Below are 26,178 nucleotides of genomic sequence, written 5' to 3'. Positions count from 1 at the left end.
CTTCTGACAGCAGCAGAGGCCAACAGGGGAGGGGAGGCCAATGTTCCTTACTTTCGGACTCCTGCCCCGTTTATTCATACATGAGTTTAAAAAGGGCAGAGTAATCTTATAAGAAAGAAGACAAAATAATGTATAGCTTCATACAGCACATAGTATGGTGGAAACTGTCCTGCAAGACCTTAAGCAAAGACTTCCAGCTCCACTATCCAGAAATGTTATCAACTCTAATGTATTGTTTTGTCATCATTTCTGATTCTTCTGCAGTGCCTCCAAAGTTTGAATCCATCATGGAGGATGTGGACGTGAGCGTTGGGGAGACGACCCGCCTCGCTGTTGAGGTTGAAGGGAAACCAGACCCTGATATTCTGTGGTACAAGGTACGAGTCATGATAAGGGATGTTTTTATTAATCGCAGAAAATGAAGTCAGTTATTTTGTCTTAAGTCATCAATGATAAAACAACATGACCGGTGTCGCCTTGGAAACATACGGATGGTTTCTTGCTCTTTTGCAGGATGACATGATTCTCACTGAGAGCAGCCACTTCACGTTTGTGTACGACGACCCCGAGTATTCCCTCGTCGTCCTGAACGCCCGCCCTGAACACTCCGGTGTGTACACCTGCACCTCGAAGAACCTGGCCGGCTCCAACTCCTGCAAGGCTGAGCTCACAGTTCATAAAGGTCTGCAACAGTACTGTCTGCAGAGGCAAGAACCATGCAAGTTCTCATGGTTTGGTTTGATATAAATGATCAATAAGTTGTTCATATATTAAAAAAAAGAAAAGAAAATGGAGCTCCAACAGGCTTTCCTCCATTCTCTGTTGGTATTTATTTGAGATGATGTCCGTTCGCCGATGTACTACACTCAATATAAGCTAGCCGTTGTTGAAAATTGCACCTCTAAATCTACACCATATGGGCGTTACCACACAGCGTTTTGAGACTACAATATGAAACCATCTGTCTCTATGCTGGCACACACTTACAGCCAAACACACACACACACACACACACACACACACTTATAAAAGGCCTCTGTTGGTCCCCGCAGAGCGACAAGAAGCAGCCGAGCCAATGGAGGACGAGGGAACCATCCTGAGGAAGATGAGGCGCTTGACGGATTATTATGATGTCCATAAAGAGATAGGGAGGTGAGTGTGTGTGTGTGTGTGTGTGTGTGTGTGACCTACCACACACTCATGCTGTTTGCATCCAGTCACACAGTCATTACATGGACGTTAAAGGCTGTTTGAGGGTCGGGCTGTGAGGCTGCACCTGCTGAACGACAGCAGACGAGAGATGAGTCACCAGACTGAGAGGAGGAAATACATCACATCGCAGATGATTGTTTTGGTCTGACTTGCTGTAGACAGACATTGAATGTGAATTTAAGAGCGAAAAAACAAGCAGACGGTAGAAACTGTCACACAAGACACTCAAATACACGTCCAAAGGTTCATTTCTTCTCCACGACATCACAAAAAAAACTCCCAAAGAGAAAGAAAGTTCGTTTTCTTGTAACATGGTTCTTTCATTTTCATTCAATTAGACAGCATGCACGTCTCACACAAAAATATAACTGACCTGTTGTTTTAAAGCCATCAATGAGAGATTGTGGCTCTTACAACATGTCAAAGATTACACCTCCACTCTCTGATGTTCTGAGCTTCTTACTGCCATGAAGGTTGAAAGCTCCAAAAACTCTGTGAGCTTGTCGTCTGACCTCATCTTATTTGTCTTCTGTTAAAAATGGACAAAACAACCTTCCATGCTTGAATTAGTTATATGGTGACTCGTCCTGCTGATATAAGTCAGAACAGAAGACCAACTACTTGTTCTGTACATATTGAACCCAACATGTTTTCCCTGTTTGAACGCAGGGGAGTCTTTTCTTATGTGAAGAGGGTGAATCAGAAGAAGGGAAAGGCCGAGTTTGCTGCCAAGTTCATCTCCGCTCGAGGGAAAAGGAAAGCTGTGGCCCTCAGAGAGATGGAGCTGCTGTCTGAGCTGGACAACGAGAGGATTCTCTATTTCCATGACGCCTTTGAGAAGAAGAACGTGGTGGTGCTCATCACAGAGTTGTATCCTTTCACTGCACTTTCACTTCCAGTGACAGATAGACTGTTTGGCACTCTCTCTGGGTCCTGTTGTTTCTAAGATTATACACATTCTCATTATAGCCAAATATGATCATATCTTTAATTCAGACATTACCCTTCCTTCAGCCCTCTTTCAAATGTCCTGCGCTTCATTGTGGAACACGAGTGCTCTTAAATGCATCTCAAGGACACTAAAGATCCACAGCATTAATCCTAATGTCTTCTGCAAAGCCCTGGAGGCATGAATGGAGTGCAGCAGCGCTTTTTCTCTCTGACTCATCGCCGATGACTGGAATTAGCCAGAGATGGGATGTGTGGGAGTTTTTGCTCATTTATAATTCATTTCTCATGCACCTACCCACCTACCTACCTACCGCTTGGACTCTGCAGGCGAGTCGCAGCTTTGTTGTTTGTTTTTTTTTTCTTTCCTTAACTGCTGTGCGAAGATGTCACGAGGAGTTGCTGGAAAGGATGGCCAAAAAAACAACAGTGAAGGAAGTGGAGGTTTGTTATGCTGCTGCTTACTGCACTGCGCTAATATTATGTAACATGACTTTTTCAATTCACTCCCGCCTGTTTCTCTGAAGATCCGCAGTAGTGTGCAGCAGGTTCTCGAAGGCCTTCGTTATCTTCACCAAAAAGACATCGCCCACCTTGATATAAAGGTATTAATCCATCACGCTAACACTGTTGCATCAAATTCATTCATGTAGTCTCTACTTTACAGTGTTGCTTTTCATTATTTTTCCCCCTTCAGCCAGAAAATATTCTCATGGCAAGTCCTGGGAGCGACCAAATCCGCATTTGTGACTTCGGTAATGCAATTAAACTGGAGAAGTCGGAGGAGTTTTACTGCAAATGCGGCACACCAGAATACGTCGCACCGGAGATCGTGAATCAAACTCCCGTCTCCACGGCAACAGACATATGGTGAGCCACCTGTTCCTGCAGGCACTGCCTTGCTATCTGCAAGAAAATAAAAAAAAGTGTTCGGAAAATGTACTTGTCACTCATCAGTGCTGCTCTCCCACAGGCCTGTTGGTGTCATCACTTACCTCTGGTATGTTTCATAGCGTTCTTACGACAGTATTTGAATCAGATTGTGTGTATTGTGTGCTTTCATTGTGCATATTTCAAAGCAAGCATCTATATCTTATATCTTTTTCTTTTTTCAGCTTGACTGGCGTGTCTCCTTTTGCTGGTGAGAACGACAGAGCGACTGCCTTAAACATCCGCAACTACAACGTGGCGTTTGAGGAGAGCATGTTTTCCGACCTCTGCAAGGAAGCCAAGGGATTTGTCATCAAACTTTTGGTGGTGGACAGACTGTACGAAGCGTCGCACTCTATCTTTGACCTTAATCATGTATTAATATTCTGTTGATTAGCTCCCTCTCCTCATGTCAAAAATGTTCTTTCTCCTAGGAGGCCGAGTGCCGTCGAGTGCCTTCGTCATCCTTGGTTCAAGGTTAGTCATGATTTAGCAGAATATCACCCCGCTTCAAACTCCTCCTGTGTCACAGGACTTTTATTTATATCTCAAGCAAGGTTAATGGTGACTCTGCTTGTTTTGTCTTACAGTCACCAACGAACAAGAGCATCAGCACAGCGATGCTGAAGCAAGTTTTGTCTAGAAGGCGATGGCAGGTAATCCCCCGTTGATGGCAAATTGATTGCCTACCAGTTTTTTCCATAAAGACTTCATTTGTATCCATCAGAGAGTTTGGAAGAGTCCATTATTCACCAAACTTCAGTATTTTCTTCATAAAGCTTAAACAGAGTACAGTGAAACCTCTCAAACTGTCAGGATGAAGCTGAGATGAATGCTTTTCTTGTCTTTGTAGATATTACTTTTCAGTCCATTTCAAATGAGCAACAAACACTTTGAGTTAGCAAAAGTTCTTTCTGACAGAAGCAGCCCACTAACTCAGAATAAATCAGTTTGACTCGGCACTTTGCATATGAAGTAGGGCAATTTGATAAAGAAGTGTTCTATCTCATGTTCTCTTTGGTCTTTTTTTTTTTTTTTCCAGCGCTCTCTTATCAGCTACAAATCCAAGATGGTGATGCGCACGATCCCGGAGCTTTTGAATGACTCATCCAGCCACGTCTCCATCGCTGTGGCACGGCACTTGAAAGAAGGATCCCCTCCGCCCTCCTCCTCCTCAGACTCAGATGCAGATGTGGATGAGCTCCCCTTTATTCCTATGCCCCTGTCCATGGTCTTTTCCAGTTCTAGGGTCTCCCTTAATGAGATCCCGGGGGACGAAGACGCAACTATGCGGCCCAACCTGGCTACAGATGGGGCAAGGAGAAAGGACAACGTGGAGATATCAGGCACAAGAGGAGGGGCCGACAAAAGAGAAAACGATGAGGAAGAAACTGCTAATGAGGAGAAAATGGAAAAGACAAAACGAGCTCCTCTTCAGAAAGGATCAAGTGTGGAGTCTGAGGATTCGCAGACAAAAACCCGGCGGGCGACAATGAGACGAGGCAGCTCTGCTGATTCAGCACTGCTCCTCCACATCGACCCAGAAGAGGGAGAGTCAAATAAAGATTCTGAAGCAGGTAACAAGAGCCTGAAAAAAGCTGTTTCTATGGAACTACCCAATCGCAGCCCAAGCCCCGGAGCGGCACAATTAAGCCAGGAGGATTACGCCCTGAAACTGGAACTGATGAGACAGCGGCTGCTCAGGGGAGGAAGCAGTGACAAAAAGATGAGCGGTCTTCGAGGGCCTTTGTTTGAAACACTCGGCATGGAAGATGAGCGACGCACGGGGTCACTGGATCGCAATTTAAGGAAATCTAGAACGGCAACCTCAACGCTCACGAGAGCAGCGTCCTCTGAGACTCCTGGTGAGGACATGCCAAAGACCAAAGTGTTTCGTAAAAGCACCTCCTTCACTCAGGGCGATTCTGAGCCCATGCCCCTGCACCGCAGGTTCGGAGCCCCCTTAGAGATCCCATCAGCAGGCAATGGTAGCATCGATGGGAAGAAGCTTCAAGAGGCGACCTCAATGTCAGCACTAACAGAACAAATATCTCTAGAGTCTACCTCGCCTATGAATAGGACTTCCTTTATATTCCCAACATCAGGAAGATCGGACCAACAGAACAATGAGAAGGGACTTGAGCACACACAAAGTATGAGGGACGAGATTACAGAAAAAAGGACCAAAAATCAGTTAGAACAGGCAGACAAAATAGAATCAGAGTCTAGATCCCCCTCTGTAGTTACGCCTATAATCGTTATCGAGGAGGATGACGAGGAAGACGACAGGAAAGAGAATCAGGAGTTACATATTGATGAAAAAGTTATGAAGGGAAACGAGGAATTGGCACAAAAAAGCACGGCGTCATCTGCGCATGACGGTAACCTGCAATCTCGAACATCAGACAAAACCCAACCAAAAAAACAAGCAAATTCAAACGATACAAAGTCTGCCGATAACCCAACATTGCCTGAACATGCAGCAGTGTTCGCCAAAGTAGCAACAGGGGAGAGATCTCCTGTTTCCACATCATCAAACCCTGATCTCTCCGCCCTCCCCCGCCAGCCCGTGCTCCGAACAGACATAAAAGACATCGACTCGGAGGAGCTCTTTGAAGCTCGGTTTAAGAAGAGGGAGTCATCCCTGACCCGCGGCCTTCGAAAACTGACCAGAAATAAATCAGAGGAAAAATCACCTGTGCTCAGCCGAAAAGGAGTGGAGGGGGGCGAGGAGGTGTACAGGCCGGGGCCGAGGGGGGCTCCGCTTGAAATGGTGTCCAGAGGACTGCAGGAGAAGTCCAAATCTGTCCAGGATCTAAGAGAAGAAGATAAGGAAACGGGGCTCAGTCTGATGGGGAGGTTTTCCCTGCGGAGTAAGAGGTCAACATCTGTCGATAAGAAGGGGGAGAAACCAAAGGAGGAAAAGCAACAGGATGTGAAGGAAACTGCAGTTAGTAAGAGGGTTTCATGGGCAATTGGTCGCAGCAAGTCCCTGGATACAAAGGAGCTGAGCAGTGCACAGAAGCAGCTGGATGAAAAAGAACAAAGGAAAGCAGAAGAGTCATCGGTTTCTGCAATGAGGAGAAAGTTTGAGTCCAAAGTAGCTGGAATCTCTGCCAAAATCAGGACCCAGTCAGAGGAGAGGAAGGATAAAGACCCCGAGGGGAGTCAGAAGGATCCGGCGCTCAAAGATTTGACGAAAGTCTCGGACTCCCCTGTTCTGGCAATGAAGAGCAAGTTTGAAAACAAAGTGGCAGGAATTTCCAGCAAAATCCGGAGTCAATCTGAGGAGCGAAAAGAAGACACGGAAGGGAAGAGGACACCCCTGTTTGCTCGCCATCGTCATTCCCAATCCGAGGGGCGTGGGCTCAAAGGAATGGGCATCCCCGAGAATCAACTCGCCAATCAAACCGGTGCTGGCGCATCCAAAGAATCAATTGAATCCACTTCGAGCATCCAATCTGAAAGTGACAGGCGATCGAGGTGGGACAGGTGGGGTTTATCGAGGGGTAAGAAAGACAAAACCCCTTCTCAATCTGATCTGCCGTCATCCGTCCCCAAAGAGGAGGGCGTGTCCAAGAGCCAGCAGTTCGTCCGCTCTGCCTCGGATTTCGCCCCCGTGTTTCACATCAAACTGAAAGACCACGTCTTATTGGAGGGGGAGCCCGTCACTCTGAGCTGCCTCCCAGCTGGAAGCCCACATCCGGAAATCACATGGATGAAAGGTTTCTCATCAAACAGTCTCTTTTGGCGTTGTCGTTCGATACATCCAGAAGCATCTGTTTGTCTTCTCACTGCTCCATTTTCTCTCTCTTCCAGATCGCAAAGCCCTCGAGGCGGAAGACCGACTCAGCCTCGTCTCCCACCCAGATGGCCGTCAGCTTCTTATGATCATGAAGTCCAGCCGGAGGGATGCTGGAGTTTATGAATGTGTCGCTACCAACCCCATAGCGACCATCACCACCTCCTGCACGCTCTCCATAGCCTGTAAGTATCCCACAGTGAGTCCAAAGTTCATTTGTTATTTAGTCCAACGGCAAAATGGAGATCTCTGATGTCAGCGCTTGCAAATTGAATTAGTTCTTTTTCCAGGAGTTTGAGGGCTTCTTTCCTTTTATGGTCATACAGTAATTATCAGTAAAGTATGATGTATTTTACCTAATTACATTTTTAATAGCAGGAAGAATGCTTTGACTATTAATCCAGCTGGCATGAATATTAATGTCAACAGATTAGCTCCACAGTAGATTGATTTAATGGATTCTTGGCTTCTCTGGTGTTCATCATGTATAAGAATAAATGATGCTTCCTGCAATCTGGCAGCTCATATTCAAGACTGCAGTCATGCCTTTGCACAAATGGTGTGTAATGAGAACAGCGCCGCTTCCATTCACAGCTCACAAATGCAATAATAATAATAAGACCTTTGAGGCGTCGGCGGGGGAACATATTTCTCAGCTGTCTGGTTCGATCTGTTGCATTTGAACTTGATTTGTTACGGCTTTTGGACATTTAGTGTGACTAATCTCAAGCAATGGAGCTCCTCGACTTTCCCTGATAATCTATCAGCAGTGTGAAAAATACTTCTGACATCTTATCTCGCCTGAACAAATGGGTTCTTTGTTTCTGCAGGTGTTCGAGCTTTATTGGAAAATGCATTTTAAGAATTTAAGGGATGTACAGTTTTTGTGTCACGTTTGGTTTGACGTAACGACAAATGTATCATGAGAAACTGGAAAAAAAACTGAGCATCAAACATGGACAGTGTAAACCACAGCTTCATGAGACAATGACCGTCAATATGTATTAAACAGACAATACATCAGGATGTTATTGATTGAAAACTGGGTGTCGCAGTAAAAAAAAAAAAAAAAAGTCACCCTCGGAAAATGAGTAACAATGCAGGCACCATGCAAAGATTACAGAAACTCTTTTTTATGGAAGCTTGGAAAGGACATAGTTCAGTCTCGCCCGTGTGGTTTAACAGTCTTAAAGCATTGCACTCTTACTCATAAAAACACTGTTGTAGTCACACTTGTAAAACCAAACCATGCACAATTCACAGTGATACTCCCTGCACACGACACACACACGCCCTTTAAGCCTCAGAACAGTGAAAAGAAACTGCACAGACAAGAAGAACAACTTTGAGCTTACAAAACCCCACAGGAGCATCTTCATTTTAAAAAATGTGATGAAAAAATCTCCGATACAGTCTTCATGCTACTTTACACTGATTAAAACATGTTGGTTTTTTTGCACTCCTTTTTTAATTTCCGACCTCCCTGTCGCCCTTCTTAAGGTGTCCCAAAACGGCCCGGGACCCCTGAAGTCCCCCAGACTTACAACAACACGGCCCTGGTGCTGTGGAAGCCCGCAGACACCAAGTCTCCATGCAGCTACAACCTGGAGAGAAAGACAGAAGGTGGGGGAGAAGGGACTTTTTTTTATTTATAATTTTCTCGGATACCGTTGTTGTTGCTTTTTAAAACTACATCCCCTTGTATTTGATTGCTGTCAGGGAAGTGAAATAACACTCAAATATGTTCGCTCCAAGAAGGGTGTCAGTGTTTGAAAAGCTCTGACAATATTTGTCTTTGTAGCGAATGTGGAGAAGAGCTTGTGGAAATAAGTTTCCTAATCCACAGACACCAATTAGAGCGAGAAAATGAGTCGGTCCACGAGGGAATACAAACTGTACTCAAACTACTGCAGAAGCTTTTTGTCATTATGCAACTTTAATCATAGTTATGTCATAATGCCGGGCGATGAAAATGAAGTCTGCAAAACTTGAAGAGGCAGACTCAGAGCTCGTTAATATTTATTGAACTTTTTGAGCCTGATGGGCTTCTGGCATGTTTTACCTCGTCGCCTCATTCTGAATTACATCTTTACCAGGCCAGCGTAGACGTTCTCATAGAAAAGTGCTTCAGCAGCCAATGAACATTTAAGTCAGGTCTGTTTTACGGTGGATGAAAAATGAATATGATACTTTGACAGATCATTTCAGCAGACGGTATTAAATAGTTTGTTTAGACATCACAGTTTACAGAATAAATGATTTAAAGACTTAAGTTTAGTCTGTGAACATAGAGTATCTCCAGTGTATTGTTTGACAACACCGCCATCTGGTGTTCAACTTGTGAACTGCGACAAGCAGCTTTATTCAAAGAGAACAAACCCAAACAAGATTGTTTTTACTCCACTTTTTACATTTCCCCCCCCAAAATATTTAATTATAAACATCTTTTGATCTAGTTTGGATGCCTAAATAAATAAAAAATATATATATTCAGCATTTATTAGCCTCTTCTATAACTCTTGATTTATTCACAAAGAACATAATCATTCATTTCTTTGGCCCGCTCTTCTGCAGGTGATTCTAAGTGGCTGACTGTAGCCACGGGGGTTGTCGACTGTTACTACAACGTCTCAGATTTACCACCAGGGGGCACCTTTAGGTTCCGTGTCTGCTGCGTGAACAAGGCAGGACAGGGGCCACACAGCAGCAGCTCTGCTCCAGTCAGCCTGGACTCCACAGGTACATCTGCACACTGTTCAAATAATAATAATTATCTGGATATTGGTCTATATACGAATATGAATACAAGTTAAAGGTTTACAAGGTAAATATAAAAGAATAAAATGATGCAATTAAAAAGTTAAATTCTCTGAAGAACATATTTTTCACAAGGTTAGGAATCAGATGTGTTTCATTCTGTGTTTTTTTTTTTTCAACAGGTGGACGAGCTCCGCCTGCCGTAGCTGTTGTACAAACTGCTCCAGCTCCGCCTGTTGTCACCTCCTCAGTGACCGTACCTCCTCTCAAACCAGTCCAGAGCAGCGCTCCGAGGATAACCGTCTCCACCATCGCCTCCACCTCCACCTCCACCTCTCCTACTCATGCAGTCTCTCCTTCTGCTCCACCTGCAGGAGAAACAACCAGGGACGTTCAAAAAATAAACCCCACTCTTCCCGTGTCACCCCCAGTCAAAGCTCCTCCTCCTTTTGTCCTCCCCAAACCACAGAGTCCTATAAACGTGGTGTCTCCGATGACCCAGACCCCACCTTTAACTCTGCCTCCTCCTCTTATGACGCCACCAGCAACTCCCCCCAAACCCACTGTGGCTTCTGTGCCTCAGTATGTGCCAACCACCACCGTCACCGCTCGAGTGGCCCCGAGTCCTGTCTCCTTTACCCCACAAGTGCTGCAGAGCTCCAGCCTGAGCCCCATCGCTGACGGGGCCAATACCCCCACCAGAGCAACCCCATCAGGACGAGCTACACCCTCCACTACTCTACGTCAGGGGGTGCCACAGAAACCGTACACTTTCTTAGACGAGAAAGCAAGGTGAGAGACGTGTGGAAAAAAATCTAAGTGAGGCGACTTTTTAACAGGAATATATATTTTTTTTTAATCAGTCGTGTAACATGATGTAAAACTCAACGAGTAAACGCTTCATGACTTATTTTAGACGAAAACAATTTGTTGCTGATCTATAAAAGCAGCCGTGAAAACCCACTTAAAGCAGACCTGAGTAGCTGCCGATCCCCATGAAACAAGTTAATTACATTTCTTTCATTTCATGCTCTGCTTTATTGCCTGATAATTAATCACACTTTCAGACCTCCCACTGACTGACGCTCAGACTGCTGATCAAGGGACATCTGTACGGGTTTTATGTGTTAAAGTGATGTTACTTAAGTTGTAGTTGTAGGCGTGCACGCACAAAGCAACAGAGGAACGAAAAATGTGATTTCTATCTGCATGTTTTTTCTCAGGGGTCGTTTTGGAGTCATACGAGAGTGCCGCGAGAACTTGACGGGCAAAATCTACATGGCTAAGATCATTCCCTACAGCCAGGAGGACAAACAGGGCATCTTGAAGGAGTACGAGATCCTGAAGTCGCTCCACAATGAGAAGGTCATGGCCCTGCACGAAGCCTATGTGACGCCGCGCTACCTGGTGCTGGTGGCTGAGTACTGCACGGGCAAAGAGCTCCTGTACAGCCTCATAGACCGGTAGGCGAGGGGATGTGGCACCTCAGAAAATCCAAAAATGTTCCATCAACTAAAACAAATTAAAAACGTCCTCTTCCTGCTTCTGACAGATTCCGATACTCTGAGGACGACGTCGTTGGCTACTTAGTCCAGATCCTGCAAGGGGTCGAGTACCTCCACAACCGCCGCGTCCTCCACCTGGACCTGAAGCCCGACAACATCATGGTGACCAACCTGAACGCCGTCAAGATCGTGGACTTTGGCAGCGCTCAGAGCTTCAATCCGCTCAGCCTCAAACAGAGAGAGTCAGGAGCAGGGACGCTGGAATACATGGGTGAGCACAGAAATCCACACAGGAATAAAAAAATGAATCATAAAGTAAACCTGCCTTTTAAGTTTCATAGATCCAACTCGATGACACTGATCTTAACATTTCCAATTTCTCATCCTCTAACAAATTGCAATCCAAGCCCCTGAGATGGTGAAAGGGGAAGTGGTCGGGCCTCCTGCAGACATTTGGAGCGTTGGAGTCGTCACACACATCATGTGAGAGAGTTCACTCAGGTTTATTTCACTTCACTTAAACAATCAGCCGGCTGATGGTCTCACAGCTCTGTGAAACGCTCAGGAAAAAGCATGCTTCATCTCTTCACATCTACCGAAAGACGTGCAGCTCAGCTCAGTTTTACATTCAAGCTTCCTAAAACAAACATTTCTGAAGGGATTTCATACAGGATTAGTTCAAATGAACACAAAAGATGTGATCAATTTCTTGATATATTTGATGTTCACTTGATTGTGAGCTCAATCAAATTAACACAAAAAACTTGAACGGTGTTTTACTCATTTTTTAACCTTGATTTTTGCTTTCTTAACGACAGGCTTGGTGGGCGGTCGCCCTTCGAAGATAAAGACCCCGTCCAAGTGGAATCCAAAATCCTGATGGCCAAGTTTGACCCCTCAAAACTCTACCCTAATGTGTCCCAAAGTGCCTCTGCCTTTCTCAAGAAGATGTTGAGCAGTTACCCATGGTGAGGGCATACGCAATGTTCCCTTTACACTCCTGTTAAGAGAAGAAAGAAATCATGAAATTCTGTCGTCTGTACTTTCAGGGCTCGCCCGACGACGCGTGACTGCTTCGCCCAGGCCTGGCTGCAGGACTCGTACCTGATGAAGCTGAGGAGACAGACCCTCACCTTCACCTCCGGCCGCCTCAAAGAGTTCCTGGTGGAGCAACAAAGCCGCCGCGCAGAGGACGCCATCAAGCACAAGGTGCTGCTGCGCACCTACCAGAGCTCACCCAAGTCTCCGGGCTCTGGGAGCACATCGCATGTCTCCGGCCCGAAGTGAAAACGCAGCGACGCACATTTGTGTCGGAACTTTTTGCATCTTAAGTCGTCTGTGAACCAACTGTGCATGAAAACTGTCCGCCTGGGGATGTGCAGACAGATGGAAAAAGCAGAAATATCTAAGGAGAAAAGGAAGGGGATTAGGTTTTATTCTGGATGACTTCAACATTCAACACAAGTGGGATTCAAAGAGGGAACCAGAACATAAAGAGAAGCAGACACAGTATCCTTTTTTTATGAATGGATGAAGTTCAGACCTGCCCGTTATCCTCTGAAAGGACACAGGACGATCTCTGGTTTTCTTTGATTGCACAATTTCTCTGCCACATTGTGAGTTCTGAAATTGCACATTAGAGAACTGCTGGTCTTCACTCTGCACGATCAGCCTGGAACATTAGCGTGCATCATTAGCATTTCGACTCATTTATGTCCCTGAATTTAGTAGTCAACAACTCACGTGAGTGTACCATGACGATTTAAGCTGCTAATTTATTTTTGCATTTACTTCTTCATTTTAAAAACCAAAAATAGATTGTTTACTTTTTCATGTTAATTTATTTGCATGTGTTTGCGCGCGTTAGCATTTTAGATCCACTTTTTGAATACCAATGGAAGGGGAGAAAATCCAAACAAAAACAAGGAGAGTCTTTGTGATCGGTGTTAGGATTCAAGAAGTACTCAATTTGAGGATGAGCTCGGACTCTTTTGGTCTAACTTCTCGTTCTGTGGTTAAACTGAACCCTAAGTGTAATAAAAAGCAGTCCGTAAGTTGCTGTTGTTTCTCAGTATTACCCGTCGGATCACCCAGTCAGTGCCTGAATCGGATAAATATCCAAAATCTTGATCTTGTAAACGTGTCTCCATTGATTCTAATTTACAATCGATGAATTCTTTGAACATGTCAAATGTTTGCCTGCAATATTTGGACTTTAGAAACACACAGATGCTTCTAGATTCTTACACACACGCGTACATGGAGAACATGCAGTCCTTGTAATAATAGATCGTCTCTTGTGTATTGATCTATCGCAGTGTTCCTTTTTGTAAGAATTTGGACGGTTGAAGATTTGTAAATGTACCAATTTGCGGTGTTTATATGTGGAAAGAAGTTGAAAATGTTTTTATGAGATAGTCTGTAATAAACTATTGATACAATTGAGAAAAGGAATTTGTTTTTCTCTCTGCATTGATGTCTTTTTTTTTAGGGATTTTGAAATGCCTCCTGACATTGACACATTAACGTGATGATTAACTTTCTAACAAAAGGCCTCGGCTATCGTCTCTCCTCTAGGCTCCCTGAAAACCTCAAGGACCCCTTATGATGCCTCGAGTCTGCTACGTGAACCTCTAAACAACCCATGTGGCAGGAGCAGCTCTTTCCATCTGTGACTGTTTTCCTGTTCACTTCATCTGCATTACACAAAAGACAGAACAGAATTCTTCATACAAAGGTTTCAAACACTCAGAGGCAGCTAAAGTAAATAAAAATGAAAGCAATAAAAGAGGTGAGAGCAATAAATACAGGTTAAGAAATAAATGTGCATAATACTTTAAAAAAGCTGTGTCTAATATTTACTTTGTATGGGCTACGCATGCAGCAAGACTTCAGTCAGCTTCTGTAAGTTTTGCAAAGAAAAAAGTATTAAAAAAAAAAGCGCAAAGAAAGAACTGCACTTGTGCGACGCTCCCTGACTTCATGGCGGTTTCAAGGGGACCCAAACTGGGCGTTTCTTTGAGTCTGCAGAAAGTTTGACTCTTGTAGCAAGTTTTAGCAACAGCTGTCCTTACACAACAAATGTGAAAACACATCAGCTACATGTACACACTATTCAGTCCGTATGTGGTGAAAACACAGCGAGTGAGGTGACGCTTCAGCATCATTTATAGTGGTCGGTGTTCTCTGATGTCACAGGACTGTCCACTAGCTGAGGCTTGAGCGACGTGTTGTCTTTAGTTCGTCCTTTGACGCCCTGATAACGTAAAGCACAATGTTTCTGTCTTCTGTGCCTTTTTGTTCAACTCCACTGGTGTAAATGGCGTCGTGTGTGTCCTTCGGCTGTGTGCAGACGACATATTCAGCCACGGAAAGTCCAGTCCGGTGGGACTAAATACAACTTTATTGACACAGTGTCGCGTCACACGACAGCAACGACGCTCTTCACGCTGCAGGAAGTCGACACATAATAAAAGAAAACAGAAAAATTGAAAGATAGCTAAATATACCTAATTAAAATATGACGAATCATTCTTGTTTGAGCTATGACACAAATGTAACGAGAGGCAATACCTGTAGGACATGACAACAACGAAGACTTCTTAAATAAATCCAAACTAATCAAATCTCACCCTGTAGGCCGATTCATCGCTCAATGTAAACACTTCACTTTCAATCTAATAAACAATAACAAAGGGAAAGTAACATTACTGTAAACCTGATTCAATATTTAGTCAAATATGAGGATGTTTGAATGCCTTTAAATGTTGTTTATTTATTTATTTATTTAAAATAGGGACAGTGCACATTAATGAACTTAAAAATGTATAGAAATAGGCTCATTTCCATCTGTGGGTCCCTTGGCAGGTTGGTGGTGAACAGGTAAACAAAGTTACATAATGACAAAACAACTACATAGACCAGGGGTGGGCAACTGGCGGCCCCCCATCAACCCTCAACGTGGCCCTCAGGTCAATTTTAACATGTCGATTAACGGGGAACATGATGAAAACATGACTAAATATGCCATGAAATCATGAAAACCAGAAGTATGTCCATAATAATATTTGATCACTGGTATGTTGAGTTAAATTGGAGACATAATTGACTGTAATCGTTTTTGTATGCTACAATTTGGCCCCTCTGGCAGTGAGAATTAAACGAATGTGGCCCCTTGCTGTGACCAAAGTTGCCCCATCCCTGACATAGACTGAACAGCGATTGTTGTATTGATTTGATATTTTGAATAAAGTTTATATTAAAAAAGCTTGATGTGTGCTAGTAGCTCCTTATAGGGTTTTTATATATGTGAAGAATATGTGTAGGCTGCTAACTGTAATAGGAATCCATTTAATCACAGCAGGTACTCTCACCTTTTTGAGATTGTGCAGTATATTAATGTCTCTAATTAGCTGACAAGGATGCATGTAAAGTAAAGTGTTGCTGGTGTTTATATGTGATTTTACAAGTTACAGATGGAAGTTTTGATCAACTTCGTTCGAGGCTACTTTAGGGATCATCTTGCAGCCCGCACACGCCAGAAGAGGGAGTGTTGCGCGCCACGGCCATTCCCTCACTGCGCCACTTTAAGTGAAATGGGAAGCCTTGAAACCTCCATGTTTGTATCTTGAATTCGCGAGCGAGAGTTGAGCACCATATTGAATCAAAGTTGCCCATCCTGCCTGTCAAATGTTGCCGAAACTTTTCGATTTGGAAACTCCCAGCGTGTGTTTCGACCACCCTCCGCAGAGGAATGGACGGACTTTAGGAGAGTTGTTGCGATGTGTCCCGAGCCGCTGCAGCCTCGCTTCCGTTCATGTTGAGGTGATTTAATGCAAGCAGCGAGTTGGCGAACAAATCTCTTAACTTTCAAGTGTGAGCTCAGCACTCTGGAGCAGACCTGGGTGTGATGGACAATTCGTCCTCAATAATCACACAAGTCAGCCGGGATGAAGAGGGAAACAAAGCCGCAGGCGAGAGGGGTAAGTGTGGATTTCTTCTTTTTGAAAAAAAAAAAAAAAAAAAAAAGTTTTGCAGCTCCGCAGTGGAGAGTTCATCACCCTCAACTTTGACAACCCTCACTTTAAACTTTGCTTTAATGTGACACACTTTTAACAGTGACTGCACCGTTTCACCTTCATTAAATGTGGACTACAAGTAGGTGAAAACTGTCACCCTTTTTTTTTTTTTTCTTTCTGTTTTGCATAGATTATGGTTGCGGCCCAGATGAAGCAAAGGAAGTGACGTAACCAAGCGCGAGCGAGATAGTTGTAATATTTTATTTAGCAAATTGTTTGGCAAATGTCAAATATAATAATGGCAAATATATAACATAATATCAAAATATACGACTCCCATGTATTGTTAGTTTAACGTTATGTGCGCATTAAATTAAATAAAGTAAAAAATAATAATTTAAAACTGTTTTTTTTTAATCTAAATATCGTAATGACATGACCAGACTAAGTTATTATTTACTTACAAACAAGAGCAATTTATTTACAAATTGTTGTTTGGACACGTATTTACTATTTTTTAACAATAAAGTTATAAAAAAAAAAAAAAAAAACATTAAAAAAAAAACGTAGATTTACCCTTAATATTTACAGTCTATGCTGCAAACCCATTGACCCCCCCCCCCAAAAAAAAATAGAAAATAAGGTTATATTTTTTAATAAATGAAAACAACCTCTACAATATAAATATGATAAATAATTTAGCCTGTAAAATACAAATCTGTTGCTTCAGTGTTAATATAATTCAAAATATTGTAAATGCAAATACATGCTGCTAAGAGAGACTTCTGGTTATATTGCAAATGTAGAAATATGCTGTAATATCTTAAAGTCAACATAAACCCACTTTGAAGCCTTACATGCCAATTTGGCTAAATAATTAGGTATAAAAAAATTGAAAAACATTGTTAGAAGTAATAGGGTAATAATAAATTACATTTTAGTAATATAATAAAGTATAAATTATTATTATTTTCACACCGAGTATGAAATAGCTGTTGACCGGTCTTAAACTTCTCCTCTGTTTCCTCTTTAACTAAATGAAAGGCCGGTTGAATTGATTTCCAGAATGTCTCACACTCACTTTATCAGCGCTGTGTTCACGAGTATCGATTTGTGACGCTGTGACTGTACACACTGACCAATGAGATGGCTCAGAGAGTAAATGCAGGTTACTGAATAATCAGGCGGCCTGTCGGTCATCATCCCTGAGAAAACTCTGCCTGCTGTCCTCGTAAAGGCCATATCTTCACATTTAGACTGTCGGGTGTCCCTCCCAGGCTTCCATACTGTCACATTTAATATAAAAAACAGACATTGTGGTGGATTTTTTGACAATTAAAAGATAATCTGGGATGTTAAGTAGCAGCTCTTTTTGTAAATGTGTAATCTGTTACGTAACCGTGTCCCCACACAGCTGCTGTTACAAACAGCACGTTCACCCTGTCCTCCCCTGAACAGTTGTGACTTTATTAAAACTCAAGTTTATGAGCTTCAGCAAAGAAAAAGAACGGTTTTGGTTTCAGTTTAAGAGGAGTTTCACTTTGTGTTTGGCTGATGTGCACAGTTTAATGCTCAAAGTTTCTTTTCTTCATTCAGGCACTCAAAGGACCAAAGAAAAGTTTCCTCTGTGGTTTAAAGATTGAAGTTGTAAAACGAATATCTTGTCACGCCGACCATCTCGGGGAGTTTCGCAACGTTGACGTCAAAAGGAGTCGTTGCTCAACATCCCGCGTCATTCGATCACCACGGCTGATTATTTACATCTGTTCCAAAAATGTGCACGACGTGAATCGAACACAACTTCTACACATTACTTCAGAACTTCCTGAAGAATATAAACCAGTAATGCACTCACAGAAACCTGCGATGACAACTTTCCCACTTCATTAGCAGATGATTAAAGACATGTAAGTCGAGTCAAGCGACAGGAAAAAAAAAAAAACATCAGCTGTGCATGAACTGTAAGTTAAAAAGTCAGCTTAGTTTTCTGTCTGATTAGTTTGTTATTATCTGCAGCTGGGCCTTTAATCAGATGGTGAACCCAACAGGCACATCAAACAAGGCCTGCAGTGATGATGACATGTATGTAAAAGCAACAACAGATACCGCCTTCATCCATACAGAGACCCAGATAGGATCAGTTAATGGGAGTGGATTACAGGAAGCTGTCCACACTGTCAGGCCTTCAAAAAAAAAAAGGGATCCTGGCTCATAAACAGATCTGATAAGGAGAAGTATGCGTGAACTATTCCGCCCTGTTTTGTCATGCACTCATGGAGCTGAGGTTGACTTACTCATTTTAGAATAAATTCTGGGACGGGAGGTTAACATGCTTAGATATCTTCACAGTTCAACATGTGACGATAAGAACGTGTGTGGAGCAGCGGTCGGTCATCAGTTTAGAGATAGTGAAGACGATGTCTCTGCTTGTGACAACAAACAGTGTCATTCAGGATTGTCTGAGGTTTTGCGTCTCTTGATTCGACGATCATTCATCCGACAGTGCTCCTTACATCTTTATCTCCTGCGTCATTTGACTTATCAGGGAACACGCTGCTGTCAGTGCGTTCCCCCCCCCGACGATCTGACAAAAGCCAGATTAAACTGCAACGCGCCAAAAAAAACGCTTCAGCTTCAAAATGTTCAAAATGCCGTTGCTTGATTTAAAGAAAAAAAAAAAAAAAAAGGCCGGCAGCTGATTGAAAAATTCGAGCTGGTTGACTTCTGCTGAAAAAGAATGGGAACAATAGACGTGACCTCAGGCCAACATTTCTGTGTCAAAACGTCGCCATGGCTTCTCCCTGCAGCTCATCTGCATCGTAAACCAGTTTTTTTAGGATGACATCATCGCCTGATTGTTGTTTTTGCAGAGGAGGAATTAAAAAAAATACTTCTAAAAGCAGCACCTAGATCCAAACGTTGAACAAGAGAATACTTAATACTAATAATATGTTTGTTTGTTTTTTTTTTCAGTAGATTTTTAGATTTGAGAAGAAGTCAGGGGATCATCTGTTTGCTGTCTGCCTGCAGTGTGTTCATTCTATGAACCAGCTCCGTCCTTCTTACGCTTATGAAACTTCCTTCGGCGTGTTAATAGAAAGACGGGACGGGAAGTTGTGGAGGCTCAGGGGAGCAAAAAAAAAAAGGGGGGTGATTATGACGACACAAGGGGGGGGAAGTGTTCACAGGACGGTACAGGTTTCCTCTTCTGTTTGATTGGTTGTTTGAATTAGTGACGTCACCCATATTTTTTTTTTGACATCAATTTGGATCATTTCTACCCCAAGTTCTCTGTAACAGCTCGAAAATTTTCGATTGGCAACCCTAAATGGAGGAGAAACCTGAAACATGACGGTGCGCAGCTTCCTGCACTGATACCCGTCTGTTTCCTCTTCCTGTTGTGCAGCAGAGGGCCAGCGGAGGGTCAGACGGGGTTTGAATCCACAAACGGAGCAGAGGGGAGGGGAGGGGGGGAGAGAGAGAGAGAAAACGAGGCATGAGAGATGCACAACAGAGGCCCTGAGCGTTGGTAACACGGTCACGTCCAGAGAGAGAGGGAGTGTGGAGCAGAAAGAGGCCCAAAACAAAGTGTCGATCGGAGGTTTATGTAGCACACGGCCTGGTCCTGACGCTGAAAAACCTCCCAAGTGTGATGCTTTTGAGGTCTCACCCCCCCTCCATCACGCCGTGCGTTCATTGTCTCAGCTGGCTGGCGTTTGATCTGAGGCTCTGAAAGCAGCTCCTGAAGGTGTCGCCGGGCTCGAAGCGTTGAGCAGAGCCTGCTGCTGGATTGGAGTGACGCCGACTTTGCTCTCTTGCTCGAGCGGTGTGGTTTCATAGTATTGAGGTTACAACTTGCATACCAAGCGAATTCATTTCCAGTGTCGTCAGCCGTGTCGTGCTTTTCCAGGAGTTGACTGCCGCACGTCGCTGTCACAGATTCACTTTTTTTATTGTCACTCATGCAGGATGCGCCTCAATGTGCGTACATGCTGCCGTCTGCAGCGGGGCCCAAATGCATTCCGTCGACGGAGTGTCAGTGGCGCCTTCGTATTGCCTGCATACTTTGGCAAACTTTGGAGCGAGGTGTTAAAAAGGGCTGCGTGTTCATTGGCGGTGTCGGGAGGCTGTTTGCTGGTGACATCACACAGGAGGTTATGTAAGAGCTCCTGGCAGCGCCCCCGCGTCTCCAGGGAGGGTTCGTGCACATGACAGAGGTATGAGGAGAGCTGCTCGCTGTGCTGTGCTGTTTTTTTTTTGTTTTTTTTACTGCTCTCAAATGATCACAGGGAGAGGTGGGGTCAGAACTTAGGCGGCCCCTTGTGTTTGGGTTAGGCCTTTTACGTACAGTTATTACAGCTGAGAGGAGCAAAAAAAAAAAAAAAAAAAGACAAGATTGAGTGGAAAATCTTGGGGGGGGCCGGCAGGAGAAAGTTAGTCTGCAAAAAAAAAAGTTGATTCAGCTCTGAAATAATGTAGTTGCACCACCTCAAACTCATTTATTGCAAGGACATGAAGATGTGTCTTAAATATGAGGAGGAGTTTTCATCTTCGTCCTGTTCATACTGTGTGTGTCCACAGTCTTGAGTATCACGGGGTCACATCAACTTGTTGTCAGCAAAAAAACAAAAAGACTTTAAAGATGCAACCGTTGAAGCCCTCGTAGTGGTGCGCAAAGTACTGACCTGGCTGGTCTCCCCTGTGCAGGTTCTTCCCCCTCTCTGTCCTCCAAGAAGCCGCGCAGCAGAGGCCTCTTCTCCAGCCTCTTCTGCTGTCTGTGTCGGGATCAGCCCGAGCCTCAGCCCGTCAACAACAACGCCCCGCTGCTGGTGGAGGAGAACGGGACCGTCTCAAAGGTGGGATCAGAGGAAAAGACCAAATCAGCGTCAGGCAGACTTCAAAATGAACGTCCATCAAATTTCTTGCATCTGGCGTTTCGCTTCTTCGCCGTCATCTCACAAATATTTTCTTTTTTGTTTTGTTTTGGGACATCCAGGTGAAGCCACTGCTGCCTCCGGTGAAGTCGAAAGACTCTGGGAAGATCTGCGTGGTGATAGATCTGGATGAGACGTTAGTTCACAGCTCCTTTAAGGTAAGAAGCACAAATATGTACAGGTGTGTGCTTTCATTTGCAAAAAGAATGAAGGCGCTAGCTTTTGTATTTTTTTTTATTTATTTGAGATCAAATGAAATAGAAGGGTTTTTTAAAGAAACGGGTGAAAGCTTAAGCACTGCTTCGTCCCCTGTTACCACCTTGCATTATTATAACACTATGTTAAATATTAAAAACATGCATGAATAGGAGGACGACTTCTGCCTCCATCTTGGCTTTAAAAGTTACATTTCTGCCCTCGCTGGCAAACGCCAAACCCAAACTAGCTGCTTCATGAAGCCAGATAAACACAGCGCTCCTTCATGTCCACACACAGTGCAGACTGTTTGTCTCTACCTGTCCTGAAGTCACATTTAGTCTGTGTCTCTGAAAACAGGCCTGCAGCTCCTCTTTTCCTCTTAATTCCACATCTTGTGACTTATTTTTGCAAAAGAAAAACATCAATTTGATGTCTCACTAATGTGCTAAAAAGATTAAAAAATTCTGCTTCTTTTTTTTTTGTTCGCGGTTCTCGCAGCCGGTGAACAACGCGGATTTCATCATTCCTGTGGAAATCGACGGAACAGTGCACCAGGTAATGTTCCCAGCGCCTCACAGTCCCTGCGTTTGTGGTCGTAGGTGCTGCTGTGTGTGCGTTTGAGAGGTTTGAAGACGGATGACGTTACTCTGGGTTTGGGCCTGATTCAAGTAATCCAGGATAGGTTTGTTCAGACAAGCTCAGCCTATTCCGGATGACTTGGTTCAGGAACGCTGCCCTCAGCCGCACAAAGAAGAAAAACACATGGAGGAGGAGGAGGAGCTTCAAGGAAACCAGAGCTGGAGTTCACTTTTGAGATTGTCTTTCTGTTCTTCATATTTACTTCCCTATTCTAGCCTTGAGTGCATCACAGTTTGTGGCAATGTGAACTTTTAAACTGTCCATGAGTCATTTGCACATACTTTATTTAACACCAGAATACAGTTTCCTGCTTCCTGGGGCAGTAAAGGTCTGTAGTAACATGTTTTATATCAAAATGTAAGCGCTGCAGATACCTGATTCAAAACGCCCTGCGTCCCCCCCCCCAGGTGTATGTCCTGAAGCGGCCGCATGTCGATGAGTTTCTGAAGAGGATGGGGGAGCTGTTCGAGTGCGTCCTCTTCACTGCCAGTTTAGCCAAGGTGAGGACTTAGAAGTGACTGCACTTCAAATGCTGCTGTATAACGGGTATTAACATGATGATGAAATACCAGAGGCTGCAGCAAGGGATGAAGCTGGTTTCAGCGGGAACAGTTTCGACTGAAAAACGAGGCATCACTCATCGATCAGTTATCAAAACAACAGACTAGAGCGTGACGGCGTGCAGAGCAGCCCTGAGGCGCTACCTTTCGTCATAGTTGTTACATTTAATGAGAGGTGTTAACCGGCTAAATTTGGCAGCAGCTGTCAACTCAAGATGGGCACGTGATTGGCTGAAATTTGTCACTATGGAAAGAGATGTACCAAAAAAAAAAGTACCATCGAAATGAGCTGAGATTTCGTCTTCTATTCAGGAATGACTCTTGCTCGTTGTTTGGTTTGTTTGACTTTTATGAATCGCGTGTCTAAAACAAGATTCGTAGCAGCGCTACAACGGATCAACGCCGTTTTCGCTTGTCATTGTCTCAGTACGCCGATCCCGTCTCGGACCTCCTGGACAAGTGGGGCGCCTTCCGCTGCCGCCTCTTCCGGGAGTCGTGCGTCTTCCATCGGGGGAACTACGTCAAGGACCTGAGCCGGCTGGGGCGCGACCTCAACAAGGTCATCATCGTGGACAACTCCCCGGCCTCCTACGTCTTCCACCCCGACAACGCGGTGAGCACGCCACACCTGAGTCACTGCGGTTGTTGTTGTTGTGCGGAGCGGCATTTACTCCTTTTTTTTTTTTTTTTTCATTTGCAGCTTTATCGCATAAAATACACCATCTGTTTATCATCTGACTGATTCCCATTTACTTATTTCACTGCGCTTCCTACTTACTTCAAACACTCGTCTAGAAAGAAAGAAATGGGCATGAATGTTGCATTTTTTTTTTTTAAATTGAATTCTGAATTTATTGCATCTGGAGATTAAAGCAAAGATTTAGTGTCTATGACTTTAAGTATGTTCTCCATCAGGATCCAAAGAGGAATGAAAAGTCAAGGATCGATGATGTCACACATGGGATTACTGATGGTTTGTGTTGTCCTCCAGGTGCCCGTGGCCTCGTGGTTCGACGACATGTCAGACACCGAGCTGCTGGACCTCATCCCCTTCTTCGAGCGGCTGAGCAAAGTGGATAACGTCTACACAGTCCTCAAACAGCAAGGGGACGCCAGCTAACAGCGTTTCTGTCATCTCAGCTCTGAACGAGAAAAAAAAAAACGGCGTACACGACTGAAAAAAAAAAAAAAAAAAATACACAACAACTTCCTGCTCCAGCTTCCACCACCCCCTTCTGAACACAGACTGCTTCACAGCTGACCGAGCCTTCACCTTCCCAGAATTGAAACCAGGTCATGTTTTGGGGTGTCAATGCTGCCACCTGCTGGTCGAATAGAAAACTGCTTAAAGTTTGCCTTCAACTTTCTGTATCCTCTGGAACAAGGCTGGGTACTGGACTCTCACGGATCTAAAAAAAGTCCCATCCTGCAGAAAGTTCAGGATTTAGAAACCATGCAGGAATCAACTAGAGAGGACTTTTTTATGAAGATTTTAATGGAAAAGAAACTGATCTGACCTGTCAGTGATAGAGCAGATTGTAAACACGTACTGTAGATGTGCGTCACCCTAATCTCATCGATTATCACACTATTTGTCTGCAAACGCATGGTGTCTTTTTAGAGTTTTTAAAGCAGTATGATCAGGTATTTTTTGAATAATCATGACAGTGTTATGGCTACATCTGAACATAAGCAGTGGGATTGTGATGTCTAATATGATAAGGAATTGGTAAATACACTGAAAGACATGTTCAGTGCCTTGTGGGGGATTCTTTTCAGCATTATTTCTGACCTTTACAAAAGTGAAATTGTATCACGGCGACGTTCATTATTTGATTTCTTCACATCTATCGGAAAAAAGGATAGGAAAAAAAAAATCGACTTATTGCTTTTTTTCACAAGAATCAGCACAACATTTTGGTCTATGGGGACATACATCAGTGTAAAAATCCATAGAAAGTGTGCTGATTCTTAAAAAAAAAAAAGACTTTTTTGCACTGAAAATTGGTGTACACAAAAAATAAATGTTCTCAACGTAACATGCAAAGTTCTTTTGACAAAATGTCTGCATGGAAAAAGCAACAACTGCAGTGTTTCCCCTTAAAAGCCTGACACTAATATGAAAAGGAAACCATCTGTGCACATCGGTGAAGGAGCAGCTGCTATGTTATTCTGACATGGATCGTGCTTTTTTTTTTTTTTTTTTTTTTGGACATGTGTGGCAATGAATGTCATGGAAACTGTTGACTCCAGAGACGAAGAGGACCAGGATCACCTCCTTTAAAAAAAAAAAAAAAAAAAAAAACGCTTGGAAATTAACCTTCATGAATGTCGCAATGGTTTCACAGCCACTCGCACAACACTTGAATTTCTCGCAGCATTTATGAACTGATTTTGAATGGTAAAAGAAAGACGTCTGATGCAAAATAAGTTACACTCTGGCTTCTTGTTAGTTTCAGAGTACAGGTTTTTTTTTTTTTCCTCCCAAAGCGGTACACATGGGCTGGAAACTATTTCAGGACTCTGTATTAAAAGGTGTGTGGAGTGGGGGAGCTGCCATAAGGACTCGAAGATATATGAGGTGTTTGAAAAACAAAAAAAGTGTTTTCATTAAGTCCAGATTTAAAGGAGAAAGTCTCCCTGAAATACTTCAACACTGTTTTAAATGTTTCTCAGGCCGGGAAACGTATCATTCATTCATTCACAGTTGCAAAAAAAAAAAAAAAGGCATGCTGGGAAATGTAGGAAATCACTTCCAGAAATTAGATTTCTAAAAAAACTGATGTTAAAACAGTGTGAAGTAATTTCAGAGTGGATTTTTCTCTTTAACTCCATGGAGTTCGACCCAGACCGGACACCTTTTAGACTCTTCTCTTCCACGTATGCGTTGACAATACCATGTGTTGACACTGATGAATGAAGGTGGATTCGACTCAGAGCCTCCGCAGCATGGCTTGAGATGGGACAGCAAGGACACAGAAATCCACCGTATAAAGAGCTATTACATTATTTTTCTATGTTTAACAAATTCTTGTCAATCACATTAGCCCTTTTTCTTTTCTAAATACTGATTTAGTTATTCTTTTTTTTTTTTTTTTTTTGCCCTGGAGTTGGTCTTCTTGATACAATAATTGGTCCTGGTAGGTATATTAATATGTGGAGCAGGAAAACCAGCAAATGACTAAAAACGTTTTTACTGATGTAGGCACATAACAGGGTCAATATTTTCAGAGGTGTGTTTCATGTCAGCCATCATCACGTCTCAATTAGTTTAACTGTTATTGTTATTTCTTTGCAAAAGCAACAGTATTTATAGGAACATACAGTCATATAATTACATATAAAACGTGTTGTCACTACAGGGGCCCATTCACTGATACTGTACTTCTTACACATCCAGTAGGTATGTATATTTTGTTTTGCACAGTAATAAAGCAAACAAATTGTCATTAATATATGGAATATTCATGTTACTGTACTCATGATTGAATAGATGTAACCTAATTTTTTGACCTATTGTTTTATCATACCAAAATATATGTGGACTCTATGTAACAATGCCATTTTCTTTTCCCATAAATGCTAAATGAAAAATGGTCCAAGTGAGGTTTTTTTTATTGAGCATTTAATCTTTCACAAATGTTTAAAATGAGTTAGCTTTAGATGTACTACTTG

At 43.2% G+C, this 26,178-nt stretch overlaps 2 protein-coding genes across 2 annotated transcripts in view; both read left to right on the top strand.

The window, feature by feature from the left end:
- spega (striated muscle enriched protein kinase a) overlaps positions 1–13,608 on the top strand; it is a 44,028-nt gene extending 30,420 nt beyond the window's left edge. Inside the window, exons 22-42 of the mRNA XM_065951790.1 lie at positions 265–377; positions 514–682; positions 1,053–1,152; positions 1,882–2,082; positions 2,547–2,604; positions 2,688–2,765; positions 2,858–3,030; positions 3,134–3,160; positions 3,276–3,428; positions 3,525–3,567; positions 3,681–3,746; positions 4,133–6,815; positions 6,910–7,077; positions 8,393–8,515; positions 9,467–9,631; positions 9,832–10,441; positions 10,873–11,112; positions 11,202–11,425; positions 11,562–11,637; positions 11,973–12,122; positions 12,204–13,608. Coding sequence (XP_065807862.1) covers positions 265–377; positions 514–682; positions 1,053–1,152; positions 1,882–2,082; positions 2,547–2,604; positions 2,688–2,765; positions 2,858–3,030; positions 3,134–3,160; positions 3,276–3,428; positions 3,525–3,567; positions 3,681–3,746; positions 4,133–6,815; positions 6,910–7,077; positions 8,393–8,515; positions 9,467–9,631; positions 9,832–10,441; positions 10,873–11,112; positions 11,202–11,425; positions 11,562–11,637; positions 11,973–12,122; positions 12,204–12,441 — 5,858 coding nt within the window. The 3' untranslated portion in view covers positions 12,442–13,608. The remainder of the gene's footprint in view (positions 1–264; positions 378–513; positions 683–1,052; positions 1,153–1,881; positions 2,083–2,546; positions 2,605–2,687; positions 2,766–2,857; positions 3,031–3,133; positions 3,161–3,275; positions 3,429–3,524; positions 3,568–3,680; positions 3,747–4,132; positions 6,816–6,909; positions 7,078–8,392; positions 8,516–9,466; positions 9,632–9,831; positions 10,442–10,872; positions 11,113–11,201; positions 11,426–11,561; positions 11,638–11,972; positions 12,123–12,203) is intronic.
- Positions 13,609–15,741: 2,133 nt separating this feature from the next.
- LOC109990175 (carboxy-terminal domain RNA polymerase II polypeptide A small phosphatase 1) lies at positions 15,742–26,100 on the top strand. The gene is made up of 7 exons (XM_020642185.3): positions 15,742–16,136; positions 20,880–21,028; positions 21,169–21,264; positions 21,803–21,859; positions 22,351–22,443; positions 22,931–23,116; positions 23,495–26,100. Exons 1-7 carry the CDS (start codon positions 16,064–16,066, stop codon positions 23,621–23,623), a joined length of 783 nt encoding a protein of 260 aa, XP_020497841.1. The 5' UTR covers positions 15,742–16,063; the 3' UTR covers positions 23,624–26,100.
- The last annotated feature ends 78 nt before the right edge of the window (positions 26,101–26,178 follow it).

Source organism: Labrus bergylta, chromosome 24 (genome assembly GCF_963930695.1).
Source record: "Labrus bergylta chromosome 24, fLabBer1.1, whole genome shotgun sequence".
Taxonomy (NCBI): Eukaryota; Metazoa; Chordata; class Actinopteri; order Labriformes; family Labridae; genus Labrus; species Labrus bergylta.
Note: the sequence above shows the minus strand (reverse complement) of the source record. Positions and strands in the feature narration are given on the sequence as shown.

Coding starts and splice junctions, on each gene's coding strand:
- LOC109990175 (XM_020642185.3), top strand. CDS start 16,064: ATGGACAATTCGTCCTCAATAATCACACAAGTCAGCCGGGATGAAGAG. Junction 16,137..20,879: donor CAAAGCCGCAGGCGAGAGGG/GTAAGTGTGGAT, acceptor TCCCCTGTGCAG/GTTCTTCCCCCTCTCTGTCC. Junction 21,029..21,168: donor AGAACGGGACCGTCTCAAAG/GTGGGATCAGAG, acceptor TGGGACATCCAG/GTGAAGCCACTGCTGCCTCC.